The sequence below is a fragment of the Lithobates pipiens genome, unplaced genomic scaffold (genome assembly GCF_037356315.1).
Source record: "Lithobates pipiens isolate NorthernLeopardFrog02 unplaced genomic scaffold, aLitPip1_a1.2 Scaffold_18, whole genome shotgun sequence".
NCBI lineage: Eukaryota > Metazoa > Chordata > Amphibia > Anura > Ranidae > Lithobates > Lithobates pipiens.
In genome coordinates this window covers 628830063-628853995 of record NW_027507758.1, presented here as the reverse complement: position 1 = coordinate 628853995, position 23933 = coordinate 628830063, and the positions used below count along the sequence as shown (strand labels likewise).

At 45.5% G+C, this 23933-nt stretch overlaps 2 protein-coding genes across 3 annotated transcripts in view; one reads left to right on the top strand and one right to left on the bottom strand.

Moving 5' to 3' along the window:
* LOC143986875 (uncharacterized) overlaps positions 1–23933 on the bottom strand; it is a 209484-nt gene that overhangs the window by 63380 nt on the left and 122171 nt on the right.
* On the top strand, positions 6820–18471 carry LOC143989558 (uncharacterized). Of its 2 annotated transcripts, XM_077489735.1 has the most exons (6): positions 6820–6957; positions 7044–7167; positions 7284–7381; positions 7461–7664; positions 7970–8111; positions 11647–18471. In XM_077489735.1, the coding sequence occupies exons 2-6, from the start codon at positions 7083–7085 to the stop codon at positions 13395–13397; spliced, it is 2280 nt and encodes a 759-aa protein (XP_077345861.1). In that variant the 5' UTR covers positions 6820–6957; positions 7044–7082; the 3' UTR covers positions 13398–18471. The 2 variants fall into 2 exon arrangements, with proteins under 2 accessions (XP_077345861.1, XP_077345862.1); XM_077489736.1 differs by lacking the exons at positions 7284–7381; positions 7461–7664; positions 7970–8111.

The window sequence follows — 23933 nt, the reverse complement described above, 5'->3', positions numbered from 1 at the left end:
CGTGTGTGGGCTTCAGCGGACTTTTTCAGCGTGCAGTCTGGCGTACTAAGTATTTCGGAATTTCCGTAATACTGTCCGTCATACTTTGGTTTCAGCGGACAATCCGCTCGTCAGTAGGCTAGTTCGACGGACTAAGAATGGCGCATGCTCAGAAAGGATTTACACGGCGAAAGGTTGCATTGCTGTGTATTGGACTTCCTATTTCTAGTCCCGTCGTACGTGCTTTACACGTCATCGCGCAAGCTTTTGACGGACTGTTTGTGCATCCGTGTGTGGTCAAGTCCGTTCATTCGAAAATATGACGGACTGTCCGTCGGATTGTATGACGGACTAAGTAGGCCATACAATCCGCCCGTGTGTACACGGCTTTAGGTTTACAACAAGACAATAGTGGCCTACATTTCCTGACAAGGGGACACCCAGTCTTTTCTTGCTAAATCCTGCAAAGAAGCCTTTCGTGGGGAAGAGAACCACTTAGTTAAAGCGGTTTTCCACCCAAAAATACTGAGAACACTCTTTGCTCCAATAGGTTTCATTTCCATTGATGTACCTCACGGTAAAACTAGTTCTCCTGACTGCAACTACTTCAGACAGAAGGATGTTGAAGATTGCAAAACTTTCCAGCATGGGCGCTTTAGTGTATGTTTTTTCTGTTCTCTTTTACCAGAGATAGGGATACCATGTCTATCTCCAAAGTTCAATTTTAAAGTGGTATCCAGTTTCCAGAAAAAACTGGGAAGTAGTCCCTCTAAGTTTTCACACGAGAGGCACTGAGTGCACAACAGGAAGACTTCAGTTTTCTTACACATGGTCAAGTTACTAACAGTGTACTTGGTCAAAAGAGGAAAGTGTACAATCTTTTCATTTAGTCATCAGGCCCTCAAGAGTCATCCAATCTTGGGTTACCAGGGTGATTAGTTTGGCATGCAGGAAATACACTTTTCTGCTCTGAAACAATTGTAAGCCTTTGTGACTAGAGGGGTGGCAGCCTTTTGGGGTAGTTATGCCAGGATTGCTTGGAAGATATAGGTAAGGGATAGCTTGAAGGTCTGGTGCGGTCTTCATTCAACCTTACTATCTACATATGTGACCAGCAAGTTTGGGACAAGAGAGATCAGTTCCTTCTGGCTTTAGCAGCTTTTCTTTGATTTTCAGTGTCTTTTCATGTGTTCTCTCCCGCCCTATATTAGGTATATCCCATTATGTGCTGATGTGAGGATGGGCCAGGGAAACGGAAAATTGTTATCACTTACCGTCATTTTCCTTTCCTGGTCCATCCTCACATCAGCACAGGACTCCCTCCCTAGTGGCCTGTCCCAGGCTAAAGTTGTTAAACATCCTAGTTGGGGGAGGGGCTGTCTTTTATTCCGCTAGGTACAGGTGGTCATGTGGGGCTCCGGAGGAGGTGTTACCCCGTTATGTGCTGACGTGAGGATGGGCCAGGAAAGGAAAATTACAGCAAGTATTTGATAACAATTTCCCATTATACAGAGAGAAGGAAATACAGACAGATATACACAGAGAGGGGTATACAGACAGATATACAGAGAGAGGTATACAGAGAGAGAGAGAGAGATATACAGACAGATATACACAGAGAGAGAGAGATATACAGACAGATATACAGAGAGAGATATAGAGAGAGGGGTATACAGGGAGATATACAGCGAGAGGTATACAGGGAGATATACAGAGAGAGGTGGAGAGGTATACAGACATATATACAGAGAGAGGTGGAGAGGTATACAGGGAGATAAACAGAGAGGGGTTGAGAGGCATACAGGGATATATACAGAGAGAGGTGGAGAGGTATACAGACATATATACAGAGATATAAGTATACAGGGAGATATACAGAGAAAGGTGGAGAGGTATACAGGGAGATATACAGAGAGAGGTGGAGAGGTATACAGGGAGATATACATAGAGAGGTGGAGATGTATACAGACATATATACAGAGAGAGGTGGAGAGGTATACAGGGAGATATACAGAGAGGTGGAGAGGTATACAGAGAGAAGTGGAGAGATATACAGGGAGATATACAGAGAGAGGTGGAGAGGTATACAGACATATATACAGAGATATGAGTATACAGGGAGATATACAGAGAGAGGTGGAGAGGTATACAGGGAGATATACAGAGAGGTGGAGAGGTATACAGAGAGAAGTGGAGAGATATACAGGGAGATATACAGAGAGAGGTGGAGAGGTATACAGACATATATACAGAGATATGAGTATACAGGGAGATATACAGAGAGAGGTGGAGAGGTATACAGGGAGATATACAGAGAGGTATACAGGGAGAAGGTACAGAGAGGATATAATATAAAAGAAGATGGACAGATGGAGGGAGAGATCTCTTCATGATAATAACATGTGATCTGCTTGCAGCCTCCTATTCACCTCACTTTCCCGCCCTTTATTTCCTGCTTCCTGGTCACATGTTTCCTGTGACATCACAGAGCAATCTACACGATAGGAAGTAGCTGCTACTATTTGGAAAGACGTAGAGAGGAGACGTTGCCGGTGTAGTGTCACAGTTTGATGCCTATCACAGGATGGTGCGGAAGTGACGTTGTTGCGTACTGCGCATGCGCGATGCGCTCCAAACGCTCGCGCCGTGCGTTCCAACATAGTTTCGGCAATACAGTTCAGCGAAACCATCACATAATGTTACGGAAGTGATGTTACACACAACACAAACACGGCCACGTTGTTGCGTACTGCGCATGCGCGATGCGTTCCAAACACTTGCGCCGTGCGTTCCAACATAGTTTCGGCAATATAGTTCAGCGAAACCATCACATAATGTTACGGAAGTGAAGTTACACACAACACAAACACTGGGCCGTTCGTTACAACACTAATACTTCCCTTGTTACCTAGTAGGTTTTGCATTGCTGGGACTTGTAGTGCCTATCCTGAGCTACATGCTTCAATGTTCAGTGTCCTCATCCCTATCCCCATGCTTCAATGTTCAGTGTCCATCCTTATCCCCGTGCTTCAATGTTCAGTGTCCTCATCCTTATCCCCGAGCTTCAATGTTCAGTGTCCATCCTTATCCCCGTGCTTCAATGTTCAGTGTCCTCATCCCTATCCGCGAGCTTCAATGTTCAGTGTCCTCATCCTTATCCCTGTGCTTCAATGTTCAGTGTCCTCATCCCTATCCCCATGCTTCAATGTTCAGTGTCCTCATCCCTATCCGCGAGCTTCAATGTTCAGTGTCCTCATCCTTATCCCTGTGCTTCAATGTTCAGTGTCCTCATCCCTATCCCCCTGCTTCAATGTTCAGTGTCCTCATCCCTATCCCCCTGCTTCAATGTTCAGTGTCCTCATCCTTATCCCCCTGCTTCAATGTTCAGGGTCCTCATCCCTATCCCCCTGCTTCAATGTTCAGTGTCCTCATCCCTATCCGCGAGCTTCAATGTTCAGTGTCCTCATCCTTATCCCCCTGCTTCAATGTTCAGGGTCCTCATCCTTATCCCCGAGCTTCAATGTTCAGTGTCCTCATCCCTATCCCCCTGCTTCAATGTTCAGTGTCCTCATCCCTATCCGCGAGCTTCAATGTTCAGTGTCCTCATCCTTATCCCCCTGCTTCAATGTTCAGGGTCCTCATCCTTATCCCCGAGCTTCAATGTTCAGTGTCCTCATCCCTATCCCCCTGCTTCAATGTTCAGTGTCCTCATCCCTATCCGCGAGCTTCAATGTTCAGTGTCCTCATCCCTATCCGCGAGCTTCAATGTTCAGTGTCCTCATCCTTATCCCCGAGCTTCAATGTTCAGTGTCCTCATCCCTATCCCCCTGCTTCAATGTTCAGTGTCCTCATCCCTATCCGCGAGCTTCAATGTTCAGTGTCCTCATCCTTATCCCCCTGCTTCGATGAGGACACTGAACATCGAAGCATGGGGATAAGGATGAGGACACTGAACATTGAAGCTTGCGGATAGGGATGAGGACACTGAACATTGAAGCACAGGGATAAGGATGGACACTGAACATTGAAGCTCGGGGATAGGGATGAGGACACTGAACATTGAAGCAGGGGGATAGGGATGAGGACACTGAACATTGAAGCTCAGGGATAAGGATGAGGACACTGAACATTGAAGCACAGGGATAAGGATGAGGACACTGAACATTTAAAGCTTGCGGATAGGGATGAGGACACTGAACATTGAAGCACAGGGATAAGGATGAGGACACTGAACATTGAAGCTTGCGGATCGGGATGAGGACACTGAACATTGAAGCATGGGGATAGGGATGAGGACACTGAACATTGAAGCACAGGGATAAGGATGAGGACACTGAACATTGAAGCTCGCGGATAGGGATGAGGACACTGAACATTGAAGCATGGGGATAGGGATGAGGACACTGAACATTGAAGCACAGGGATAAGGATGAGGACACTGAACATTGAAGCTCGCGGATAGGGATGAGGACACTGAACATTGAAGCATGGGGATAGGGATGAGGACACTGAACATTGAAGCACAGGGATAAGGATGAGGACACTGAACATTGAAGCTCGCGGATAGGGATGAGGAGACTGAACATTGAAGCATGGGGATAGGGATGAGGACACTGAACATTGAAGCACAGGGATAAGGATGAGGACACTGAACATTGAAGCTCGCGGATAGGGATGAGGACACTGAACATTGAAGCATGGGGATAGGGATGAGGACACTGAACATTGAAGCACAGGGATAAGGATGAGGACACTGAACATTGAAGCTCGCGGATAGGGATGAGGACACTGAACATTGAAGCACGGGGATAAGGATGGACACTGAACATTGAAGCTCGGGGATAAGGATGAGGACACTGAACATTGAAGCACGGGGATAAGGATGGACACTGAACATTGAAGCATGGGGATAGGGATGAGGACACTGAACATTGAAGCATGTAGCTCAGGATAGGCACTACAAGTCCCAGCAATGCAAAACCTACTAGGTAACAAGGGAAGTATTAGTGTTGTAACGAACGGCCCAGTGTTTGTGTTGTGTGTAACTTCACTTCCGTAACATTATGTGATGGTTTCGCTGAACTGTATTGCCGAAACTATGTTGGAACGCACGGCGCAAGTGTTTGGAACGCATCGCGCATGCGCAGTACGCAACAACGTGGCCCGTGTTTGTGTTGTGTGTAACATCACTTCCGTAACATTATGTGATGGTTTCGCTGAACTGTATTGCCGAAACTATGTTGGAACGCACGGCGCGAGCGTTTGGAGCGCATCGCGCATGCGCAGTACGCAACAACGTCACTTCCGCACCATCCTGTGATAGGCATCAAACTGTGACACTACACCGGATCTGGCGGCAAAGGAGGTAATATGTAGATTAACCCCTTCATGGAGGATCAGTTGATGATGAATATATCTTCCCTCCAAATCTGGCCATACATGGTTCAGTTTTATTGTTCAGCCAGCGGGATGAGAGAAAAAAATGGAAGTGATTCCCCCATCCACACATTGGAGGGGGATGGGGGAATCCTCTCCGCTGCACTATTGTATTCTGACAATGGGGGGCGCTCCTCCGCTCTCAGAATACATAGATCAGTAATGAAGCCTGTACCCTTCTCCTGCCCCCTATGTCCTGCACCCTTCACCCCATGTCCTGCATTCCTCACCCTGCACACCATGTCCTGTGTCCTGCACACTGTAACCCATGTTCTGCATTCTGCACCTCATGTCTTGCACCCCAAGTCTTGTGTTCTGCACCGTGCACCACATCTCCTGCACCCCATGTCCTGCATTCTGCACCACATGTCCTGCACCCCATGTCCTGCATTCTGCACCCCATGTCCTGCACCCCATGTCCTGCATTCTGCACCACATGTCCTGCACCCTTCTCCTGCATATTACACCCAATGTTCTGCACCATGAAACCCATGTGCTGTGTTCTGCACCCCATGTCCTGCAATGTGCACCTCACAAATTACCTAAAAATTACTTGCCTTGCCCAGGGTGCTGACAACCCACAGTGCCCCAAAAAACCTGTCTCCTAACATTTTTAGCTGGCTCCTAGATTCAAAGCAATTTATCAAGCCCCGCCTTAAGTGACTTCCTCCCCTCCCCCTCATCTCCTTCATTATGTAAGTCATGCTGAGATCATCTCCCATTGGCTGAGCAATATTCTCATTTGTCTCTGAGCTCCTTCTTGCTATTCCTCGTCCTGCCTGTTGTTTCCTTGGATTGATTTTCTGTGTAGTGACCCCGGCTTCATGGTCTGCTAATTACACTCTGTTCCTCCGCATGTCACCTGATCACATGGGAGCTTACTTTCACAGATTCCTGACAGATTTCTGTATGGTAAAGGTCAAAGTTCACTGTTCAGTTTAGGAGAGGTAGGAAGCACCCAGGAAGAATGATTTGGTTTGCACAGGAGCCTCATAGAGGACCCCTCAAATCTCCCCATCCAAATGTCCCTCCATCCAGAGTCTATATGTCCTATGACATCACACTGACCTCCCAGCTCCTCCCCCCCAATGCCCCTCCATCCAGAGTCTATATGTCCTATTACATCACACTGACCTCACAGCTCCTCCTCCCAATGTCCCTCTATCTGTCTTTTTTCTGATGCTCTTAGGATGTGGGCGGACCCTTGGCATCCTCACTATCAAAGTAGGACTGTTGGTCCTGCATTGTATGTAATGACATCAGAATACCTGCTACAAGCTTTTATCCTGCATAGCGTGGCGGTCCTGTGTGGGTAAATTATATCTCAGACTGAAGTGGGGCTTTAATAATATGGAGACCTGAATGATGAGGTGAGGAGGATCCTGGGAATAACATTTGATTTTACTATTTGTGTTCAGATCTAGAGTTTTCCTCCTGTGAAGGAAATCATATGATCATCACATTGCTTCCACCTCCCTCCCTGATAGAATAGAGAAATACAAAGAAGATTCTAGAAGTCACCAGAGAGATGATGGAGGAGAGGTGAGCGGTGCCGGGAATTCTGGGACATTATCCAGTAACAGACAAGGGATGTGTCTGGATGGTGACTGTATCATTGTGTGTGTCAGGTTCCTATAAGGTGTCAGGATGTCACTGTCTATTTCTCCATGGAGGAGTGGGAGTATTTAGAAGGACACAAGGATCTCTACAAGGACGTCATGATGGACAATCAGCCGCCCCTCACATCACCGGGTAAGAGGAGACTTTATTGTAAAGGAGAGAGCAGTACGGAGGCTCCACCTAGATCCCCCATCATCTGATAAACACATAGAAACAATGTATTCAGTCAGTGTGTGTGTTTCCTACAGATGGATCCAGTTATGGGAACCCACCAGAGAGATGTCCCCGTCCTCTGTATTCCCGGGATTCCACACAGGAAGGTCACACCATCCCCCACCATCATCAGGTAGATGATTGACAATTATTGGTAGTTCTGATTTATATACAGCATGTTTGTTACAATTAATATTTTATTATATATTCAGAGTGGAAACCTCGGGGATGATGATATTAATGTTAAAGAAGAGTATAAAGAGGAGGATGAGGAGTATGGAGAGATGGAGAAGTTTTCAGGACACAAGGATATGATGGAGCCACCTAATACCAGGAACCCACCAGAGAAATGTCCTCATCCTCTGTATTCCCGGGATTCCACACAGGAAGATCACACCATCCCTCACTGTTACAAGGTTGGTGGGATGGAGCATCTAGAACACGCTATAGCAGTCGCTATAGATCTGAGGGGAACACAGAAGGAAAATAAAAAAAACAGCATTTTTGCTTGTATATGATTGGATGATAGAAATCAGCAGAGCTTCCCCTCATTTTAGATCTTCCCCTCAAATCTACAGCGACTACACTTCCATGTGCACTTGTAGTGTGTAGCGGATTTGCCTTTAGTAAATCAACAGCAATGTGCAGATTTTATATGTGATGTCACAATAATAAATCTTATATTTTACAGATGATATTCTCTCTCATTTTCTTGATTTAGAGTGGAGATCCAATCGATATAGAATTTGAGGTGAAATCAGAAGAAGAAGAGAGGTATGTGAGGGATGATCAGCAGTCTATGGAGGAGGATGGAATAACGGGGACATTTATAGAGGAGGACACTCCTACAGAGATCAGCACAGGTGGGTCATTAACACTAAAGACATTCCTCCACCCATACTGCTCACTGATTGGTCCAGAGTAGGGGGTGGGGACTGGGTGATATCAGCCTGTAATCCCCTGGTCACTTTCCTGAGCTGTGTTCCCCGTCCTGTATTCCTGGATTTCTCTTGGATAATCTTCCTTCTCTGTGCTGCAGACACAATTTATGTACCGTATATACTCGAGTATAAGCCGAGATTTTCAGCCTCTTTTTTGAGGCTGAAAGTGCCCCCCTCGGCTTATACTCGAGTCATCGCTGTCTGCCCGCTCGATCAGCGTGTCGAGCAGACAGACAGCGGCCATTCTAGAATTCAAAAGCCGCGCCTCCGGCTCCGCCTTCGCCTGTGATAGGCGGAACACTGAATTTCCCAGCAGCCTGTGTTCCGCCTATCACGGGCATCGTCTCATCCTCGTACTACGGACGAGGATGAGACGATGCCCGTGATAGGCGGAACACAGGCTGCTGGGAAATTGAGTGTTCCGCCTATCACGGACATCCGATAGGCGGAACAGCAGTCAGTGGGAAATTGAGTGTTCCGCCTATCACCGACGGAGGCGCGGCTTTTGAATCCTAGAATGGCCGCCGACGAAGAGCTGAAGGACGGAGGCTCGGCTCGGGACGGGACGGGCCGGGACGGGCCGGGCCGGGCCGGGACGGGACGCAGGCTGGACGGGACGCAGGCTGGACGGGACGCAGGCTGGACGGGACGCAGGCTGGACGGACACAGGCAGGCTGGACACAGGTAGGCTGCACGGACACACACACACACACACACACACACACACACACACACACACACACACACACACACACACACACGGATGCATGGACACACACACACACACACACACACACGGATGCATGGACACACACACACACACACACGGATGCATGGACACACACACAGGGATGGATGGACCCACAGGGATGGACGGACACACAGGGATGGACAGGCATGTCTCACCCTCGGCTTATACACGAGTCAGTAATTTTTTCCAGTTTTTTGGGGGTAAATTGGGGGCCTCGGCTTATATTCGGGTCGGCCTATACTCGAGTATATACGGTATCTAGACTGGATTTATGGAGATTCTGGGGTTCAGCTGGCAGCAAAATGTTAATTTTCACCATAGATGTTACTAGACCTAGGCACCTGGGGTATGTGCTTTGGGTCTTCTGCCCCATACCCAGGTATGGCAAGATTACTGACAGAACAATTCTCCCAGGATTACTTGTTCTGTTATTTGCTGGCTGTGCCGGGTGGAGGGATATGTCTGTATAGTCTCAGACCCAAGTCACTGAGTGCAGTCTCAGGAGGTGGGAGGCAGCGGTGTGGGACCCTTACACTGTATCATTTATATTGTACATTATATATTCCTGACCCCTGCACTATATACTCTATGTTGTACATTACATACTCCTAACCCCTGCACTTTAAACAACAGGAGTGCTTTATTGTCAAATAGTTATAGACAGTACAGTAAAACAGAAGACAGAGGGTCAAACCACATCAAATCCGGAGTACAGTATGGTACAATACATATTTAATTACATTAATACAATCGATTTATCAAAATTCAGTCAACAAGTCAAAGTGTTAGCCCCTGTACACACGGTCGGAGATTTCGACAACCAAATCCGTCGGATTTTGTCCATCGGATCTTGTCCGAAACTGTTGCATACACACGGTCGGACTAAGTTGTCGAAAAATCTGATCATTCAGAACGTGATGACGTAATTTCTTTACGATGGGACTACGTTCAGGCTAGTAGCCAATAGCTTTGATGTAGGAATTTCATCTGAGCATGCGTGGCACTTGGTCCGATCAAAATTCTCTACACATGATCGGAGTATGTCCGATCGAACCAGTTGGTCGGAAAATATTTCCAACAAGTTGGAAAATTGGGTCCGACAGAATCAGTCCGATGCATACCACACACAGTCGGATTATCCGACAAAACAGTCTCCGACCGTGTGTACAAGGGCTAAGAGCCTCTACCCAGGTCATCAAGATGCTTAAAGGCAGGAGCCCCCGCTGCATAAGATCCTACAACAGATATCAAGTTATAGTATTAGTATGGGGGGGGAGAGAGGGGGAAGGAAGGGGGGAGAGGAAAAGGGGGAGGGGAGGGGAAGGTCCCCCCAGGGAACAAGGGGAAGAGAGAAGACCCCCACAGCCCAAACAAGAGTGTCTAACCAGAGGTCCATGGGAGCCAAACCTTGTCGAATTTCCATGGACAGCCTCGATTAAGTTACGTTAATTTATATAGTGGTAAGATATTGTTTACTTTTTTTTCCCATAAAGCTACACTAGGCGGGGTAGAGGAGAACCATCTACATATTATCTCCTTTTTAGTGTAGAAGAGAAGGTATGAGATCAGCAGCTTAGTATGGTAAGGTTTTTGTTCATCTTCGTGAATGCCCAGCAAGGCCAACTCAGGAGTCCTGGGAACATCCAAGCCCAACCGGGTATTTAAGTGATCAAAGATCTCTGACCAAAACCTAGACAGCTTACGGCATTCCCAAAACATATGAAGGTACGACCCAAGCTCCGACTTGCATCGAGGGCAGTGAGGATCCCTGGCAGGGTAAATCTTGGGCAAACACACGGGGGCGTGATACACCCTGTGTAAAAATTTTGTTTGGATAAGCTTGTCCCCCGCGGATATAACCAACTTGGGGCCCCTCTCCAAGCAGTCCTCCCTGTCCCCCCTCTCCAGTGTTGGGATATCAGCCTTCCATTTACCCTAGAGTGCGTCTAGTTTGGGAGAGTCTATCGGGAAGATGGTTCAGTACAAGGCTGACAACGTTTTTTTCGGGCCTTCCCCCGTAAACAACTCCTCCAGCAGGTTGACTTGTAGGGTCCGGGGGTCAGGGAACTGAGCCCTGGCCACGTGGCGTAGCTGGGCATATCTGAAATACATCCAACCAGGTAGCGCATGGGAGAGGGTCAGTTGGTTGAACGATAGCAAGGTACCCGATGACATGATGTCCCCCAATGTTTTAACACTGAAACGCACCCACACCTGCGGATCCGGAATTGTCCGGAACCTTCATTACATTGTCCCATTGTCATTTTGTCCCCAAGTCTCGTAGCCCCACGCTTTGGGAATACCGCCATCTTGTATATGACTTTATCAGCGAAAAGTACATTGTTTGTGGAATAAAAGTATATATTTAGCCCAACCCGGGCCAATAGGTTTAGGTAGCCGGAAAAAACTCCACAAGCCCAGCCACAGACACCGCGTTCACCCGGTTCTGATAAACCGACGACCGCGGACACAAATGTCTGGAGGTGGCATCTTCTCCAGGTGGTGGGAGACGGCAAATAGCCCTCAAAATCTCCCATTCTCTGCTGGGCCATAGTCTGTGGGTAGGAGGTGAGCCCACAGCCCCTTCCAAAACACACAGTGACAGTGGGTTCTGTCACATGACATTTTATATCTGATGATCTGATTGGAGCACAGCAGGAACCAATCAGCTCATGTCTAGTAATAATCTTTTTATTTCTATTTTAGTAGATGGACGGGAGATGAGGAAAACCTCAGAGGATTGTCTCACTTTGTCTCCAGACTGTAAAGTAGAAGATGAGGACATCACACAGTATAGTCCAGGAGAAAACCCGACTACCTCAAATGTCCATCCGGCACCACACAGTGTAGATGGACCATCGTATTCCTCTTATCCTGAGGAACCTCAGACTGTGAGGGACGGGGCCATCCTTCCAACAGATAAGAGGTTTTCCTGTACTGAGTGTGGGAAGTGTTTCCGTTATAAATGCAGATTTATTGCTCATAAAAAATCTCATACGGGTGAGAAGCCGCATTCCTGTCCTGAGTGTGGGAAATGTTTTTCAGAGAAGTCAATTCTTTCCCTACATCAGAGATGTCACACAGGAGAGAAGCCGTATTCCTGTCATGAGTGTGGGAAATGTTTTTCACAAAAATCCAATCTTCACATACATCAGAGATCTCACACAGGGGAAAAGCCATATTCCTGTACTGAGTGCGGGAAATGTTTTATAATCAAGTCCCATGTTCACGTACATCAGAGATCTCACACGGGCGAGAAGCCGCATTCCTGTCCTGAGTGCGGGAAATGTTTTTCGCTGAAGTGCAATCTTTACAAACATCAGAGATCTCACACAGGGGAGAAGCCATATTCCTGTTCTGAGTGTGGGAAATGTTTTTCAGTGAAGTCCAGTCTAGACATACATCAGAGATCTCACACGGGGGAGAAGCTGTATTCCTGTCCTGAGTGTGGGAAATGTTTTTCAGATAAGTCCTATCTTCACAGACATCAGAGATCTCACACGGGGGAGAAGCCGTATTCCTGTCCTGAGTGTGGGAATTGTTTCTCACAGAAGACCAGTCTTTACACACATCAGAGATCTCACACGGGCGAGAAGCCATATTCCTGTCCCGAGTGCGGGAAATGTTTTTCACAGAAGTCCAGCCTTTACACACATCAGAGATCTCACACAGGGGAGAAGCCATTTTCCTGCCCTAAGTGCGGGAAATGTTTTTCAGTGAAGTCCCATCTTTACACACATCAGAGATCTCACACGAAGGAGAAGCCGTATTCCTGTCCTGAGTGTGGTAAATGTTTTTCACAGAAGGCCAGTCTTTCCACACATCAGAGATTTCACACAGGGGAGAAGCCGTATTCCTGTCCTGAGTGCGGGAAATGTTTTTCACAGAAGTCCTATCTTTACACACATCAGAGATCTCACACAGGGGAGAAGCCGTATTCCTGTCCTGAGTGCGGGAATTGTTTCTCACAGAAGTCCCATCTTTACACACATCAGAGATCACACACAAAGGAGAAGCCGTATTCCTGTTCTGAGTGTGGGAAATGTTTTTCACAGAAGTCCTATCTTTACACACATCAGAGATCTCACACAGGGGAGAAGCCGTATTCCTGTCCCGAGTGCGGGAAATTGTTTTCACGGAAGTCCCATCTATCCACTCATCAGAGATCTCACACGGGGAAGAAGCCGTATTCCTGTCTTGAGTGTGGGAAATGTTATTCAGAGAAGTCCAGTCTTTACAGACATCAGAGATCTCACACAGGGGAGAAGCCGTATTCCTGTCCTGAGTGCGGGAAATGTTTTTCATGGAAGTCCCATCTATCCACACATCAGAGATCTCACACGGGGGAGAAGCCGTATTCCTGTCCTGAGTGCGGGAAATGTTTTTCACAGAAGTCCCGTCTATCCACACATCAGAGATCTCACACGAGGGAGAAGCCGTATTCCTGTCCTGAGTGAGGGAATTGTTCCTCACTGAAGTCCTGTCTTCCTGTACATTGGGGATCCCACACAACCCTCAAGGTGTATTAGTGCCTTGAGTGTGGGAAATGTCTTCTATATGAATGTTGATGGACATCACAGCTCTCATGTGGGGAAGAAGCACACCCTGATATACACCTCAGATATACTCCATGGCTGATCTTCATCATGGAAGAAACAGTTGATAAGGAGATCAGAGACCACCAAAGACATGGATGAAGTGTTGTAAAAATACAATGGATGGGCGGCTCATACAGGTCTGGTAATGTACTTTTATGTCATGGCTTTCTTCTGGGTCCGCACCCATGCACGCGCACACCCAGAAACCTTGTCAGCAGGTCCCAGCCAATGATTTTGCCCCGTACCCTGCCGATCACCTGCAGCCAATGACAAATCACTCCTGTGTTTTATTTTGTAAACACTGGGAGCTATCTTGTGATTTCTTCTCTTCCCGAGTCCTTTTCGGTTCAGGAAGAGAAGAGAACACCACACTGAGTATAATCACCACACTTTACACCCACACACCTTAGATTGGCACATTTAACCCCATTGATTGCCCTCATTCACCCTTTGATCACCCAACTAGTGCCATTAGTACAGCGTCAGTGTACAGTATTTTTCACCAATCGCTGTATTAGGGTCACTTGTTAGATCAGATAGTGCCAGGGTCAGCTAGCATTAGATTGCCCGCACACTATCGCACTCACGCTATAGGATCCTAATCACCAACATTACTAGTATAGAGTCTGTATGGATCAATATCCTGATCACCGCCATTACTAGTATAGTGTCTGTACGGATCAATATCCTGATCACCGCCATTACTAGTATAGTGTCTGTACGGATCAATATCCTGATCACCACCATTACTAGTATAGTGTCTGTATGGATCAATATCCTGATCATGAACAGAACTATATTAGTGTCCCCCCCTTAGTATAGTGTCCCTAATAACACAGCATTCGCAGGATCAGCCCTTCTGCCCCCCAACAAGTGCAGTATCAGCAGATCACCGGCACCTCTGATACATTGCACACATAACCGCAGTGTTGGCAGAATCAGGCCTGATCTCTTCTAGCACTAGCAGATAAGTTGTATTTGTGTAGAACCCTGGAGTTTAGGCAGGGAGCTCCTCACAAATTTACTTGCCAGGAGTAGTTATACTGGTTGATAGAGATCCATTGATTTCTCCCTAAGTTTGGCCTTATTACACTTTTCTCTTCTACCACTAGGTGGCCGGGCACTTGGTGGTACTAGATATGAGAAGGGCAACCCAAGGTCAGGTTATGAGTATATGGGGTATCTCAGCCAATGGGCAGTATTTTTCTTGAATCCCTTGGCCTGCTGGGAGAGTGTATATATTCGGGTGGAGTCAGGTGATCGATGTTCTGTGCCACCTGGACGGCTGTCTAGGTGGATGTGCGTCGTATGTCCCGAGCTGCTAGACTGGAGATTGGGCTTATCCTGGGCACATCTGGCTGCTAGGCTGTCTGAGGTCCTATCCAGAAGCAAGACAGCAGAGCAGTATTGGGACTGTGGCATGCAGTCCAACCAAAAGTGACAGTTCTGCTGGCTGGAGAACCTGTCATGGTTGGAGGTAGAGGGGAAGCTGTCACCACTAAGGGACCAATCACCTTATTACCAGGGACCACAGTGAGTAACTGAAGCAAGTACCGGTATGGACATGGTGATCAAGACAGGGACCCAACCAGCGGAGGTGACGCTTGCAGAACAGCCTTGTGTGTCAAGTCAGGGACCAAAAAGGCCAGTGAGGTGAAGCTTGAGAAGTATCTGGAGTGCCAAGCTAGGCACCCAGCAGAGAGGCGGGGGTGACACTTGAGGAAGATACCACCTTGAAGATTGGAGAAGCTCAAGGGATTCAGAGTCAGTGAATCAGAGGGTCTAGTGAGAGACCGTGAGCTCAGTGGGCTGAAGAACTACAAGAAGTTGTAGTGTAGGTGAAAGAACTGTTATCCTTTGTGTTAGGAACTGTGAAAGACTGTTGCCATAGGAGACAGCATTCCTGCACATGCAGATGTGGCGTCTTGCTGGATGCCTTTCCCTGCACGGCTGTCCTCCTATGGAAGTCTCAGAGTCTGCTAATTGAACTTGCAACTATGTAAGGGTGTCCTGACCCTAACCCTCTTTCCCCCAAAACAATTGTAAGAGAAATAAACATCTCTTTTGCATTCAAGAAGTGTCTGGCGCCCAATAACTTCCGCATTGCACCCACTATGCCTCACAACCCACCACATACAGAAGGACGTCAGCTATCTCTGGCCCTGGAGGTTCTCATTAGACTGAAAGTGGCTGGAGACCTTGCTACATTTGTTGTAGTTCAAGCAGTCCCTGACAGCCAGGAGCTCTTTTTCCCATGAGTTGCACTAGGCATCTGTGAATTTAGTGGCCAAAATGTCCCAACAAAGGTACTCTAGTGAAGAGGCCTACAGAATTCTGAGTATGACAGCAGAGAGCGAAGGAGGAGTCTTCACTGACAGAATCAGGCTCCGAATACAAACTTGTACAGAGCAGCGGCACCCTGACAGGGAGCTGAGAGGATGGAGGAGAGGTCCCTTCTAAGGTCAGGTGTACCCGACCCCGGGTAGTGCTAGGAACACTTGATTTGTCTTATATCCTGCAAGATGCCAGTACTAGTGCCACACTACCTTTTGGTGAGCTGGCAGGTACCAGTGACCTAGTACATCCTAGTCTCTTACATACCAGGACAGAAGTATTTCGTGGTGACCTGCTGGGTCCCAAAAATGCAGCCCAAGCTGGTGAGGAGGCTAGCACTAGTGGCATCCCACAGCCACCAAGAATTCGACCATAGAGCCCATAGGGGCTGATTTATGAACCGTTTGTGCCATGATTTGAGGCGCACACAGAGGCACAACGTACGTTTTGGTATTTACGAAACATTTGCGCCGGTAACACAGCGCTATTCCCCATTTACTATAGTAATCTTGCCGCACAGGAGAAGGCGATCAGTGTGCCACTATGGACATGGCACAGGGCATCTTCAACTCAAAATTAAAAGAAGCTGGAAGTGCCAATATTATGGAGTGATGTGAAGAAGTATAGTAATAACTGCCCAAGGAACAAATATGCCCAAAATAGAATGAGCCTGCAAGTACGTTTAGAAGTGCGTGAGGTAAATTAATGCACTGCGCATGCGCAAACGGCATTTGCGTTGGTTCACTGCACCGGCAAAATCTTAGTAAATGTCAAGCAAGGTAAATGCATTTGCGTGGTTTGAATGAGCGCAACTCTAAACTTGACATTTTTTTTTACGTTGGTTCACTTTTACTTTCACTTTTTTATGTTGCCAATATGCGACATGTACCTTCTTATAATTATGTAAAAAGACTCTCTCTACTCTAGCTCCTCCTAAAAGTGCATCTAACCTCCCCCTCTAATGCTTATGATTTCTTTGGGCTAGTTTTTTTCTTTTAAAGGGGAACTCTACACTCCATTCTCCAAAGGCTTTGAGCTGCCTTCACCAATCCAAACCACATCCTTTTTTCAGAGCAAACAACAGTGCCAGCTAGGAAAGGGGCAAGAAGAGCGATCGCCCAACCCCCTCCTGAACCATACAAGGCCACATCCACTCAACATAGCTTGCTGCCTTTGGGGCATGTTGGGCTCAGCCCAATGCCAACCACAAAGCACCTTGTACCCACTAGTTTAGAGGGGATTTCCACATTCCGTAAAGCCCCCCTGCCTGAAGCCGCCACAACCCCAGCCTAGGGCTGTGTGGAAGAGGCCCTCACCCCCCTGAATATGGGAACAAGGTGGTTGAGTTTTGGGGTGCCCGAGCCCCTCCTGCCCCCAAGCATACACCCCCCTTTCATGGGCTGGCTTGCTGTGTTTGGCTAGGGGTTTGATGGTGTGTGGGAGAGGGTGGTATTTTTCACGTGGGGGTTCTCATTTTAAGCCTTTCCAGACCCAAATGGCCTTGTATGTATTGGGGGGGCTATTTTTTTATGTTAAAATCTTGCAGCTGCAATGTAGATTTGTATGTTTTCTCTAAAGCCGTACATCTTTGAAGCAGCATTTTGGATACATGCTACAGATGCACCACTTTACAGGCAGAGTAACCCCCCTCCCAAGTTACTAGCTTTAGGGCAAGTTTACTCTATAGAAATGCAGTCCAGATGCTTTTCTGCATTTTTGATGTGTTCCGGTGCGTTTCTGATGTGTTTTACAGCATTCCAGTGCAGGAAAAATGCAGCACGTTTTACTTTATTTTCTGGAACTGGAAGCAATGGTGTGAACTATGCCATTGAAAAACAACCTACTTTCCATGCGTTTTTGATGCAAAAAAAATCGCACTGGACTGCATGTGGTGTGAACTGGCCCTTAAGCAATTTTGCATATTTAAAGGCACTTCTCCTTGTTACGTTTTTGGGGGTCTCCAAATTGGTGACATTGATATATGTCCCTTAGGGTGGGACCTGGGCCCCCATATCCATTTTAAGGCCAATAACTAGAAGATAAGCCAGCCAAGTGGGGACTAGCAAAATTAACACGTCAGTTCCCATAGACTGCAATGGTATTTGTTGTATAACTTTGGCCCATGTTAGGCTCTTTGTTTGCTCCCTCTGGATCGGGGGGTGTTTGTCCTATCTCTGTAATTTTGTAGCACGCTGGATGATGTGCTTCATTCTGAACAGGAGAGGGTGGCTTATTTTGTGCTAGCTGCATTTGGGTTGGTCTGGGCATGCTCAGGGACATTAGGGGGTTTTTTGGGTGCTTTTTGTGTGTTCCTTGGATGTTTCTGGGCATGCTCAGAGAGTGTGTTTTTTTGGGTTAGTAATTTAAAGGGGTTGTAAAGGTTTGTTTTTTATTTTCTAAATAGGTTCCTTTAAGCTAGTGCATCGTTGGTTCACTTACCTTTAACTTCGATTTCCCTTCTAAATGTTTTTTTTCTTTGTCTGAATTTCTCACTTCCTGTTTCTCCTCAGTAAACTTCACACCATCATTCGAGCGGTGTTTAGTCAGCCAGAACAGCTTACTGAACAGCTTACTGAGGAGGAACAGGAAGTGAGAAATTCAGACAAAGGAAAAAAAATTTAGAAGGGAAATCAAAGGAAAAGGTAAGTGAACCAACAATGCACTAGCTTAAAGGAACCTATTTAGAAAATAAAAAACGAACCTTTCCAACCCCTTTAAGGAATCCTTAACAGATGTACCCACTTTGGAGTTCTGTCACTACTAGAGCTGCACGATTCTGGCCAAAATGAGAATCACTATTTTTTTTTGCTTAGAATAAAAAGATTCTCGCAACGTAAAATTTTTCACATTATACAGAAAAAAGATGGGATAACTTTACTGGTTGTTTTTTTTATACATACATTAAATTATTTATTTATTTATTTTTAATTGCATTTGAAAGATCAGTGTGGCATAAAATATTGCAACAACCACCATTTTATTCTCTAGGGTGTCTACTAAAAAATATATATAATGTTTGGGGGTTCCAAAAAAAAATAAAATGATTTCAACTTGAAACCAACAAATGTCAGAAAAAGGTTTAGTGTTTAAGTGGTTAAAGTTTTTTCACTTACACACAGTCTATTCCATTGAGAATTTATTACAATGTTTATACTTAAGTTCAACTGATAAAAAATGTTGTGATTCTTGGCAGACTGCCCAGTATTTCTCTTTCTTTCTTTAGAGGGCTGTGGCTTCAGAAGAGCCGAGGGAATTCTTTGCATAGAAAGAATTGTGAAACACTTTAGTCAAGATCACGATAACAATTCTTGACGATTAATTGTGCAGCTCTAGTCTCTACATTGGGTGAACTTGCATTTTGTGTGTTTCGTGGACATGTGTTTTCAATTGCCTCATTAGCACACAAACCTATGTTATATAAAACTTGCAGATAGCATTCTTTACCTTGCCCTGAAAAGGTTTGTGTGTGTGTCAAGTTTTTTTTACTTTGATTTATTGTATTTTTAGTTTTTGGGGGCGGGGGGGTAGGGTTGCCACCTCATCCCTTTAAACCCGAACACATATTAATTACACAGATTCTGAGGCTAATGTAATGCAGATAAGCCACTAAGTGAGTTTAATTGCCACCTTAACTGGCCACAAAACCTGTGTAATTAATACGCGTTTGGTTTTAAAGGGATGAGGTGGCAACTCTGGGGGTGGGATATTTTTCCCACATTTTTGCTGCCGCACTCTATAGACAGGACTGTATATGACATGTGCCTGACCACTGCACTCTATACACAGGACTGTATATGACATGTTACTGCCCACTGCACTCTGGGCCATTATTTCTGGTTCTCTAAACTGATGACCTGTAAAGGATTTATAGCGTCATCTATGACCAATTTTGAGTACCAAAGATTTTCAATATTGCACCCACACACAACTTTTTTTCCATTCAATACATTTTTTATTATAGTTTTACTTATAACAAGATTGCAGTCATAAAATCAGGAAATAGTAAAGGAAGAAATCCAATTGGTCAGGAAAATGACTTGTCTGGAATGTTGACACGGAGTCATTATTAGTTTGTGTCCAATACAATACACAACGTGTTACATTATTATAACAAAGTATTGTAGGAAAGATCACACCATAGAAAATGGGGGGAAAGTAGAAAATAATCCCGGATATGAAGGTGACATTTCTGTACGAGGAACACCTTAACAATTACCACCATTTTATTCTCCAGGGCCTCTGCTTTGAGAAAATATATGTTATGTGAGCTAGATGGGATCACTCTGCTGTGGTCACACTCTAAACATTAGAGCTCCCCCTAGCTGCAGCCTGGTAATAACATTGCTAGAAGGACAATTAATTTATCTGCTACATACTTTCCATCTTTATATAAATGTCTCCTGACATTTAGGGGTCTAGTCATAAATTTACATAATAATTCACCCAATGAAAATACATGTACATTCCTTCTGTGTGAATGAGAGGAAATGGAGTTTAATTGGATATTTGCTGGTCAAATGATTTCCATTGATTTAAAATAGAAAATACTACATTTGCAACTAGCTAGAGATAATTGCTATGATACTTAGCGCCATCTAAAGTCCAAACATAGCATTTCTCATTTTAATTCAATGGTTAGTCTAATAGTGTTGGCTTATTTAATTTCTATCCTTCAGTGTGTACCGTACTGATAAGTGTATGTGTATGATCTCAGGTATTAGTATGAAGACATGTTTGATGAAGGAGACTAAGAGGTCTATTTTTCAAAAAAATTATTGGACTAATGTGACAATCATTCATCCAGCTGTTACAATTTCTAGCTGTGATGTAACACAGTGATTTCCTATGATCATCAGCTCCATCATGTGGCCATAATCAGGTATTTTTCCTGAAATACCCCAATTAGTGCAATACTGCATTATGGTCATTAGATGGAGTCAAGGAAACCAGAGTATAAAATAAAATACAGGCAATATTCATCATGGCTGGATGAATGCTGGTCAACCGTTCAACTTTTTTTTTAATTAGACCTCTAAGTGTTTGTGAAATATTACACCACAAACTGTACTCAGCCAATGAAAGGTAATGACTTCATTTTTATTTTTCTACTGCTATCCATGGCCAACACGGTACAACACTTCATGTTTTTGGTGATCTCCGATCTCCTTATGAACTGTTTCTTACACGATGAAGATCAGCAATGGAGTATATCTGATTACCAACAATACAAACCAACAATGCAGATGTCACGGATGTGGAAATACGGGGCAATTTAGGTAACAGCGATCACAGGTCAATTGGCTTCAGTATAAATCACACAAATAGGAAACATAAGGGGAATACAAAGACAGTGAATTTCAAAAGAGCCAACTTCCCTAAACTACGAACCTTGTTAGAAGGCATGAATTAGGATAAAATCTTAGGAACAAAGAACATGGAGGAGAAATGGATTTGCTTTAAGAGCATATTAAATAAGGGCATTAGCCAATGCATCCCATTGGGTAATAAATTTAAAAGAGCAACCAAAAGTCCTGGATGGCTTAACTCCAATGTAAAAATGAATATAAAAGAAAAGGAGAAGGCCTTCAAAAAATACAAGGTTGAGGGATCATCATCAGCATTCAGACTTTATAAAGAATGCAACAAGAAATGTAAGGGTGCAATAAGGACGGCTAAGATAGAACATGGAAGACACATAGCGCAGGAGAGCAAAAAAATACCAAGAAATTCTTTAAGTATATAAACAGTAAAAAAAGGGAGGACAGAACATATTGGCCTCATAAAGAATGGGGAAGGACATCTGGTTACAAAAGGATGGGGAGATGGCAAAGGTATTGAATTTATTCTTCTCCTTATTCTTCAAGAGGGAATCGGGGGGCTTCAGTAACCAAAACTGCAGTGTTTATCCTCATGACACATCACAGGAAGCACCTCCATGGTTAACAGAGGACAGAATTAAAATGAGACTTGGGAAACTTAACATTAATAAATCATCGGGACCAGATGGCTTGCACTCGCGGGTACTTAGGGAACTTGGTCAAGTAATTGTCAGACCAGTCTTCCTAATTTTTACTGACAGTCTACTAACTGGAATGGTACCAGCTGATTGGAGAAAAGCCAATGCAGCACCAATATTTAAAAAGGGCCCAAAACACATCCATGTGAATTACAGACCAGTTAGCCTAACATAGTTTGTAAACTCTTGGAGGGGATGATAAGGGACTATATACAAGATTTTAGTAATGAGAACGGTATCATTAGCAGTAATCAGCATGGATTCATGAAAAATCTTTCTTGCCAAACCAATTTATTAACCTTCTATGAGGAGGTGAGTTGCCATATAGATAAAGGAAGCCCCACAGATGTGGTGTATCTGGATTTTGCAAAAGCATATTACACAGTTCCCCATAAACATTTACTGTACAAAATAAGGTCTGTTGGCATGGACCATAGGATGGAATGAAAACTGGCTACAAGGGCGAGTTCAGAGGGTGGTGATAAATGGGGAGTATTCTGAATGGTCAGGGGTGGGTAGTGGGGTCCCTCAGGGTTCTGTGCTGGGACCAATCCTATTTAATTTGCTCATAAACTACCTGGAGGATGGGGTAAACAGTTCAATCTCTGTATTTGCGGACGATACCAAGCTAAGCAGGGCAATAACTTCTCCGCAGGAGGTGGAAATCTTGCAAGAAGATCTGAACAAATTAATGGGGTGGGCAACTACATGGCAAATGAGGTTCAATGTAGAACATTTTTAAATAATGCATTTGGGTGGCAAAAATATGAATGCACGCTATATACGGGGGGGAGAACCTCTGGGGGAATCTAGGATGCAAAAAGACCTGGGGTCCTAGTAGATGATAGGCTCAGCAATGGCATGCAATGTCAAGCTGCTGCTAACAAAGCAAACAGAATACTGGCATGCATTAAAAAGGGCATCAACTCCAGAGATAAAACGATAATTCTCCCACTCTACAAGACTCTGGTCTGGCCGCACCTAGAATATGCTGTCCAGTTCTGAGCACCAGTCCTTAGGAAGGATGTACTGGAAATGGAGCAGGTACAAAAAGGTGTCACGGTACTACATACAGTGATCCCACAGGCGATCAGGTGACACGGGATCACCAAGGGCATGGAGTCTAAGGGTCAGACTGTATTCTGCCAGGGACCCCCTCACGAGGGTTTGGGCTTAGCTGCCTGCTGACCCCAGGTCACGACTCCTGGGTTCACCCTGCTCTCTAGGGAGAGCTGGATAGTGAGCCAAAGGTCAGGGCAGGCTGCAGACAACGTAATCAGAACAAGCCGGGTCGGTACACAAGAGATCAGTTCACATGAGGTCAGGTTAAGGCAGGGTACACAAAGGGAGCTCATAAACAAATGTTGCTCAAGCAACCAGTAGCTCGTTTGAAAGGGATTTAAATAGAGAAGCACATGAGGAAGGAAGGAAGTAGCAGGAAGGAATTATATATTAGGCAACAGGTGAAAGCGGCGACAACCATAGTTGCAGAGTGCACAGAGCTGAACACAAGCTAGTGGAACAACAGGTGCCAGCCATGCTACAGCAGTAAAGGTGAGACATAGATCAGCTCTGCAGCTGATCTGTGACAATACCCCCCTCTTACGAGGTCCCCCTACATGTTTGGGGGCTGGCTTGGAGGGAAATTTCCAATGGAATCTGGTCACCAAACGTGGGGCTGGGACATCAGTGGCAGGACAACGGGAATGGGGTGAGAAGAAGGGCGAGAGAAGCGATTGATGACCAGTGGCCTGAGCAGGGAGACATAGAAGGCGTTGGGTATCCTGAGATGAGAGGGCAGACGTAGCTTGAAAGCAACTGGATTGATCCAATGGAGAATAGGAAATGGACCAATGAAGCGAGGGGCAAATTTCATTGAGGGCACATGGAGTCGGAGGTGCTTGGTAGAGAGCCAAACTATCGCCAGGTAGGAACTTAGGAGCTAGACATCAATGACGATCTGCTGCCATTTTATCCCTGGAAGCAGCTAGATGAAGATTCCCAGAGACTTCTTTCCAGATTGAGTTGAAGGACCTTTGGGTCTC

Bases quoted from the DNA above. Each gene is read 5' to 3' on its own strand.
- LOC143989558 (XM_077489735.1), top strand. From the start codon at position 7,083: ATGGAGGAGTGGGAGTATTTAGAAGGACACAAGGATCTCTACAAGGAC. The intron at 7,382-7,460 runs GTAGATGATTGA...TTATATATTCAG, and splicing joins CCATCCCCCACCATCATCAG to AGTGGAAACCTCGGGGATGA. The intron at 7,665-7,969 runs GTTGGTGGGATG...TTCTTGATTTAG, and splicing joins CCATCCCTCACTGTTACAAG to AGTGGAGATCCAATCGATAT.